Source organism: Alligator mississippiensis, chromosome 1, assembly GCF_030867095.1.
Source record: "Alligator mississippiensis isolate rAllMis1 chromosome 1, rAllMis1, whole genome shotgun sequence".
Lineage (NCBI taxonomy): Eukaryota > Metazoa > Chordata > Crocodylia > Alligatoridae > Alligator > Alligator mississippiensis.
Genome location: NC_081824.1, coordinates 329381891 through 329390873, shown reverse-complemented (window position 1 = coordinate 329390873; position 8983 = coordinate 329381891). Strand labels below are relative to the sequence as shown.

At 37.4% G+C, this 8983-nt stretch overlaps 1 protein-coding gene across 1 annotated transcript in view; it reads right to left on the bottom strand.

The window, feature by feature from the left end:
* Positions 1–363: 363 nt before the first annotated feature.
* ANOS1 (anosmin 1) overlaps positions 364–8983 on the bottom strand; it is a 217530-nt gene continuing 208910 nt past the window's right edge. Inside the window, exon 14 of the mRNA XM_019494980.2 lies at positions 364–5577. Within this exon, the coding sequence (XP_019350525.2) occupies positions 5519–5577 (59 nt within the window). The 3' untranslated portion in view covers positions 364–5518. The remainder of the gene's footprint in view (positions 5578–8983) is intronic.

The window sequence follows — 8983 nt, the reverse complement described above, 5'->3', positions numbered from 1 at the left end:
TATTTAATCTAGGGAGTTTCTATTAATTTCACTTATGGAAAGCCAATGGTCTAATAATTGGTAATATGTTATTCCCCACTTTCCATTTGAAGAAAGGGAGGAAAAACTGTAGATAAATGATCAGTGTTACTATGTTTTATTACATGAATCCAGGGAAAAAAATTATAGTCCAATTTTCTTCCAAATAACTATAGAAATAAATGCTTCAAAACACAGAGTACTCAAGTGAACATTGAACATAGTACAAGATTTTAAAGAAAACTTCAAAAATTAAAAAACCCAATATTATAAAACTCTCATAAAAATGGTGTCACCTCACACAATGAAAAATCATCTGAAACATGATGAAGGTACTCAGGAGTGTTGATTGTCAAGCGGTGAAATTCTTTAATAAAAATAGGATGCAACAAGAAGCAGTATGAAGCTGACATGTAAGATGAGACTAAAGTTAGGAATTAAGAGAAACAAATTCTTTCTGCAAGATCTGAAGCTGGATGTACATGTAGAAGGATAGTTTATTACTTAAACAGTATGTACAAATTCTAAACATGTAAATAACGAGTAACAGAATATCAAGCTCTATTTACAATTACATTTTTTACAAAATGTTTTTACAAGGAGCATTTCTCTAAATAACATGACAGAGACAAAAAAATCTTTCTGTATTACATACATAAATAAATATTGAATTTAAATGATTATTATAGGAACATAATTTCTACAGCCAATTTGGGTAACAGATAAGTATTTCACACTACAATATAATTAAGTAAAAAGGAAAAATTTACATGTAAGTTAATAATTTTGTGAATTGTACCATACTAATATATTCAGTAGAGGTAAGACAGCCATTATGTTTCATGCCTAGAACTGAACAATGAGTTTTGGCATGCAAAACCATATATAATCATCAACATCTGCAGGTATTCATTTACATTTTTTAATAAAGATTTTATTTCAACTACATGCAACAGCTAATTAGCATCTTATTCTTGGTTACAAAGCACAAGTTTGTATAATATTATTTATAGTAACTGGTGTTACAAGTACTGATCAAAAGTGTAGGAATAAACTTGTAGGGCATGTAGGGTAAGAAAAAGAATTAATAAATAAGTCACAACTACTTTACATATACACAGGACAAAAATAAATTTTCAGATGGTGTTGTACAAGAAATTTAAAACAGTCTGGGCCTTATCCTGTGCTCTTTAAGACCCTGATTTAGGATGTTTAAGTGCATCCTTATTCAAGAGAGGAGTACAACACATGCTCCATTTTAAACATGTGCTTATGTCCCATTCATGTCAAGATAGTTAAGCACAAAGATGTTTCTGTCCAGAATAGAAATATTTTCCTCAATCAGGGCCTATATAACCAAAATGCTGACCCTATTCAATCACACATTTTGGATATGAAAGGAATGCAGATTAGGTTGACTTGAGTATTCAGGCCTCATCCTGTTCCTACTAAACTGAATGACAACTCCCACTCACATTGGAGCAGGGACCAACAAGTATTTCTTTAACTTTCTGTATGACCCTGTAAAGCACTGTTGCCTCCTCTTAATTAATGTATCATGTTCTCCACTGCCACGGAATGTGACAAATTGAATGCACTCAGCATCTCAAGGATCAGACCCTTTATTTGTAAAAATATCTTGTCCCCAAGTGCCACATTTGCACATGATGTGCATAGTGTATCATGATGCAGGTGTTAGCACAGCCTACATTTTCCTCTTTATTTTAATATATCCTAGTTGTTCTGCTTTTTGAAAATCGTATACAGTTCCTAGCATGAGAAGAGGAAAAGTAGTTGAGGAATGCAGGGCAGCTGGGGTACCAAAACAAAATGTTCTTTCTTAAATTGTCTTTAATATTAAGGAAAAATAATCAAATGCACAAACAAGTTAGCTAAATGTCATAATCTTATAATTTGTCATGAGGGAAAAAATAGACAAACAAATGTTTATCTAGGATTCAAATGATAAGTCCACCAGAATTGTACGTAAGTAATACCTAGGTATAAACACAATATATCTAGAACACACATCAATATCTATATTAGACCTGAATTACACAACAAAATTGGAGGAAAGCAGTCAAATACAAATCATGTAGTGAATTAAACTCCAGTGCTGAGTACAATGTTAACATGAATTAAACTAGGGAATTAGGATAATTATAATATATGCTGTAATATTTTGTAAATGAGGCTTGAGGAATTAGGTACTGAAAGTTGTCAAATTGGTATTGCTAAGTTAAAAAATAAGACAATTACTGGTGTTAAGAATAAATAAGATATGACCCAGTACCCATGTGGTATTGCCTTGACTGATTTTTTAAAAACTGATTCCAGCATCATTAGTTCACAGAAAATATCTGTAGCTAAAAGATGAGTTAAACGGCTAATTAAGGAACAGATTTATAAAGCATGATCTTCTCATTCCATTCTCTCTTCGTCTGCCTGTATCTCCAAGCTATAAAGGGTTATAAATATTCTGTCCTTATTCAAGCAAAATTTGTTTCAAAACTATCATTGATATCCCAAGTAGCTGAGGACTGGTCCTATGATAAATAATTTACTATATATTAACACTATACACTATTATCTAACTATGACGATATCATAGGAGAGTAGTATATATAGTTTAAAAAATGCTATTTTATATTTTGGTAACATTTTGGTAATATTGGCCCGCTATTCTAAGTACGATGGTCCAGGAAATACATGAGAGACAGGAGTTTTTGGGAGTGATGTCTTTTATTGGATCAACTCTATGGCTTCTCCAGATCTATTCTAGTATAACTGAGAGCAGAATCAGGCTGAAAGGGTTAGGCTGATATTGTTACAGGTGCCTTAAAAATGAGAAGCCCAATCCAATCCAATCCAATCCAATCCACCTAAATTTCAAAGGGAAGTTAGGTCTTAACTCCATTAGCCACATTTTAAAATTCATTAGAGCATATATTCACCCCAAAGCTCTTTTCTATCCTTATTTATACCCCATGTAATTCAAATGTGAATGTGGTATAACATGCTGGTCTGCCTCAGATTGCATAGACTTGATTTTTTTTCTTGATGTGCACCTAGCTATATTTGGGCTGCATGATTATGTTTCTGTGCAAAGCAAGTCCTTTGGAATATTGCCCTTCAGCCACTTGAAGCTATCTGCAGCGCTTGCTAGAATGGCATTAAACCTTTTTACATTTTGTAACAGTAACACCAACTCATAAGGTGAGTTTTGTCTATCTCCTTTTTTTGGCTGAAAAGCATGAATAGCCCTTTATACCTTGAGGAATAACTTATCAAGGCTAAAGCCTCATAGCCCAAGAAACAGTTTGGCAAAGTTCTTGCTCCTTGAGTACATTTATCAAAAAGATACCAAGAAAAGTAGAAAGAGAATGGAAGGGTTGACTTCATGTCTCTGAGTTACATTTCTTATTTTCCTAAACTTAATTAAAAGTTAGAAACCTTAAATGAGCAAACTAGTTTGAAATTATCAAGGAGCTGTTTGACCTTGATAGCATCAGTTTGGAAAGCATTTCTATGCAGATGTACTGTATAGGAATAACTTCTCCAAATGTGCTGCTATATTAAGCACAGCCATGCTCTTGCAATTTCAGATGTAGATGTGTTGTCTTTTTATTTGGTTTCCATCAAAATATACTTGTCATGATGAGCAGAAAATCATTTGCCATTAATATCTGAATTCCCCTAAGTTCCTCAGAAAACAGATGAAGTACCAAACCTTTATCTGCAGTTGAATATGATTTTCTTTCCATTTTGTTTGGTTGTTTTGTTTGTTGTTCTCATTTCATTTTTGTTATGCTTATTTCTTTGCTGGAGAGATTTTTGGAGGATTCCATACAGAGGGTTATTTTTGCTAAAGAAAATCGGAGATGTATTAACTTTATTGGAAGAGCTAAAGTGAATAATGGAATCTTTAGAAGGGAATGCACACACAGCAACTTTTTGGATATTAGATGCTGCATCTCACAACTATTGTATGGACAGAGTGTATAGAAACCAAATTCCATGCTTTTGATTATACGTCCAACTCATCGCTGTTTATGAATGACGGCTTTCTCTCTGTGTGGGAAATTACTCTAGGCTTTTTACATTGCACAATAGGGCCATCTGCATTTCCTTATGGTTAGAAACAGGGTACCTTCATGCCTACATTTGCAAAATGCATTCAAATAAGCTATTAACCAATGACTTCCAGACACTAGTGCACTGTCACTAGTATTTCTATCACCAGAATACCATGCAGCCAATACAGCCATCCTACTATTAAAAAGATCCATGGTGGGAGTGGATATGCACATCAAGAAGTCAAAAAAGCTGTACCAGTACACCTAATCACCAGGGATCCTGGTGCCTATATATATATGAGACACCAATATATATGGTGTACATTTCATTTAATTTCAAATGAAACACCAATATCTATCTGCGTTTCATTTTAGTCACAGAAAAACGTGGATTTTGGGTTCCTTTTTTTAATTCGAAAATTGGGGATTGTTTTTTATCAGAGTAAACCGGGATCCCTGCTAATCACATAATACACATGCCTCAGAATTGCCGTTTCCAAAAATGTGAATGTTAACTGTTTGATTTATAATCACAGAAAATGCAATATTCCCTTCAAATCTCCAAACAGGAGGGTGATGGTGGGGAGAGAGGAATTTTGATTTGCAACAAACATTTTTCCAGGTCCTATGGGAAGTCAGCGGCAGTAAACTACCACCTGAGCTTTTAAAATATCTCAGTGGTCAGTGTTACCAGATTTTGCTAGCCAGCTTCACGGTATCATATTTTAACATATTGATATTTGATTATTAAAATACATCAGCTACTACAATCTCTATATTTGCTTGCATTTACTAGGGTAAGAGAAGACTTCAGTGCTGGCTGATTGGAAATGTCTATTATTGCTGCTTATATAGTTTGCATTTATTCCCAGTAAATATAGATAATTTTTCATATCAAATTATATTGAAGAAATATAGTAGGGGCTTACCTCGTATAAACTGGCATAGTTTCATTGAATTCAAATGAGCAATGGTGATTCACATTAGCTGAGAATCTAGCACCCAGGTGTTCAAAGGTGTGTGTGTGTGCGCATGTGCGTGAGTATACATATACATGTATATAAATATGCACATAAGAAAATGTCTCAAACATTATTCCTTAAGATTAGTAAAATCTACTTTAAATATAGGGAGCGAAAAAATATATATTACCATGAACACATTTGATTTCCCAGATGTGCTGAATGGAATGCAATCTTCTGTTAGCAGAATATTGGTGATATTTTCATGTATATTTCACCCTGCCATTGGTACATATACAATTCTTCATACCTAAACTATGTAAAAATAGCTACAGATCATATAAGATGGGAACTTCTTATGGAAAAAAAATGGATTCATTGCTATACAGATGTGTATTCTTCTGGTCTTCTTCTGTGAACTCAGTTTCTTTCTCAGTTGTTTGTTAAATCATCTGTAAAAGTCTAGTATTTTTCAGGAGGCGGCCTGTAGTGATGTGGATGGTGTTGCTTTAGATGAGGCCCTAAACAATGAATAGAGAAGTATTATTCAACATATTTAACTTGGTATGTAAATGATATGAAGAGGCTGAAGAGGCTATAAGGTATGAATAGTTTTGAAAACCTGATTTAAAAAAAATGTAAAGTGGGGGTGCACAAAATACAGCCTGCAGCTGCTCTTCTGAAAGAGAACTGTATCCAGTCTGTGGCTGCTCTGGCTTTAGGTGCTTCTCACCCTTCTCCCTTCCTGTTCTGTAGCTGGCTGCAGCAGCAGCAGACACTCTCCTCCCCAGCCCAGCCCAGCCCAGCCCAGCCCAGCCCGTCTCACTTCCCAGTGTAAGCTCCAAGGCAGAGGGTATGAGCTCCTGGTCAGGTTTCTGCCCAGTGAGTCTGTCTGTATGCAGCTCCAACTGTGCTGCCATATGCAGACCAGACAGCCCAGCCTTCAGCGAGTTGAAGTTCAGGTAAAGTTTTCCCCACTGGTGGAGGAGGAGGTACAGGGGAAGAACAGGAGCCATGGGTTATCTGGGCCCTGGTGTGCCTGGGCCTGGTAGGGATGCCAACACCACTAACGTAGTGCCATGCTGTGTTTCTGCATGCTGCTTTGGGTTATGTGGGTGCAGCTGGTGTGACTCCTGTTCACCCTGGCCACATGCCAGGAACTTGAGGGGCCGTAGGGAGAAAGGGCCTGGGAGCCAGAGGTTATCTGGGACCCTCCTTCTCCCTACACCCTTTTCTCTGCCCTGAGTCCCCAGCACACAGCCAGGCCAGTGTTCCTGTGCATTTGATGACCTATTATGAGGGAGGTGAGGGGAGTGCTGACCTGGCCCACAACAGCTCACCAAAACTCCCTCTGGCCTAAGTAATTGCCCACCCTGGCTGCAGAGGAATCTACCCGTGCCAACAGCAATGCATTTGCAGTCTTGATGAATTCGGTGTGATGATTCAAGGGTGAAGGGACCCAAGCAGGTGAATGAAAGAGTATTCTTTTTCCTTTTTTGGAGTTTTCTTAAGATTAAGTAGTACTTAAAAAAAAAATCCTAGAAAACGGCATTTTGTTGTAGCCCGACCTCACTGATTCGAGCTACACGTTGCTGATAATTTACGTAGTTATTTGTGTCTAATGAAAAACATCATTTTGTGTTTGGTTGTATCTGCAAACAATAATTTACAACATCAACTAAAATAGCATGCAATGATTTGTAGGCACACTCTTCATATTAGTATACCAACTTAAAATTAGTGGTAGACTAATTTCATCTGGCAATAGTATCAATGTCTAATTCTAGCACCTTTGTAAAGTGTTTCTTTTCTTAGGAACCTCTAAACATAATCCTATTGAGTATCCACTCCTGAGTTGGGGGAACTAATGGGAACCAGTAACTCAGGGAACTGCTAAAATATTCAGAATCTTTTATCTTTGGATCCTTTGGGTAAAGGGTTTTTTGTTCGTTTCCTTCTTTCTTTTTTCCCATTTGATTAGCAGTGGGTAGGGTCACACAGTCCCCTGAATGAAGAGGACTGAAATTAGTGGTATTCTGCTATGGGAGATATGGAACAGAAGCTTTGAATTCTGTGACATCAATCAGCCTTCCCTTAATGAATGGAACCTCTTGGGAGCTACATGGAATTCTAGATAGAGTAGGTCCTGGCCTACTGTCTTCTCCTCATTAACTACCAACCCAACATTAAATTCCCACCTAAATTAATTGCTTCTGAGCAGAGATCCTGGTTTTCTCTGATAATCCTCCCCTCCCCGCCCCCCCAATTTTCAGCTTAAAAAAAGTAACCCAAAATCCCCATTTTTCCATGATCAAAATGAAACACAACTATATCTATCTATGTATTAGTGGTGTTTCATTTTGATCACGGAAAAATGGATTTTGGGTTACTTTTTTTAACCCGAAAATAGGGGATTTTTTTTAATCAGAGAAAACCAGGATCTCTGCTTCTGAGGCACCAGTTAGTTACTAGATTTCATCTTTCTCTTCTGAGCATGGCTCATTATCAGGATTCTGGATGCATCACTTAGAAGGAGCACTGGCTCAATATTCCCAGGGAGGCAGGACAGGTGTAAAAGGAACAGAAACGGTGTAAGAGGACACATGACATGTACATATTTGGATGGTTTAAGAGGAATCCTCACATCATTGCTTTGCAAAGGAAGTATACATGCTTCTCCCTGGCTTCTCTGCCACCCGCTAAGGCACTGTTTCTTAACCTTTTCAGGGCTGGGGCTTTTTTTACACCACTTTTTTGAATGTGGCAGCACCTCAACTTAATTTAGTGCTTCTTAACCAGTTGTTGCTGCCTCCATATAAAATTGTCCCATGTGCATGCTGCACAGCCAGACTGGGAAGAGCTGCGACATATGCATACCCCCTACTCAGGACTCTGATCAGCCTAATGTAGGAAGGATCTGTCACACACTTTTTAGGTGATGCTTAATGCACAGTAGCCCATTTTACTGCACAGTAGACTAATAGCACTTTTTTAATGCAGTGCTTTAAAATGCAGTAAAATAGGCTACTGCACATTAAAACAGTAGATGCACCCTCTGTTTCTAAGAGGAGTGGGAGGCTACAGCCTCCCAGGTCCTACCTGATAATGCAAAGTGAGTGCATGGCAGTTTTACCTAGCTGCAAGCATGATGCCATAGCCTGCAGCACAGCACCCCTGGGGGGCAGGGGACTTAAGACTTAAGAGTTATTGAACAAAAATGCAGTGCCAAATTTTTATCCTGCCCTAGTATTATTTTTCAGTTAAGTATTATAGGGACCATGCTATGACAGCCAGAACTAGAGGGATTAATAAGCAATAAATATGTGCTTCTTGGAGGCATTTGGTATTTTGCCTAAACAGGTAATATTAGTTAATATAGGCTTGTAAGTTTGTAAACTGCAAATGTAACTTGTCTGTCATAAGTTTAACCAAAATGACAAATTAACTGTTCATGGAACTGACTGGGCCCCATAGGCGAAGCTGTAGCTGTAAGATTAGGAGACACCAACGATTTTTTGCTCAGGGTTCAGCCTTGATGATAAAAACTGGATTTAACTGCTTGGCACACCCAACACATTTTAGGAAAGCATATCCCAAGAAAGCATATTCAAATGAAACCTAAAAGGGGTTGGGGTGTAGGCGGGGCAATGTCAATTTCAAACCTAAAGGTGCTTCATTGTAATTTGCTTATTTGATAAACCCGAGTCTGGGTAGTAACGTTTTATGATAATTTTTAACACCTTTCAATTCCATAGGGTAACAGCTATAGGGCAACATTGTGAGTGGCTCTGAGGCCAACATATTAGCATAAGACTAGGTATAAAAAGCACGTGCATCAGGTAACCAGCAGGAAGGAGGGAACAGAATGGTCATTTCTGTTCCATGCCCAGACCCCAGACTCCTGATGTGAGTGAGGATCGGATCCTG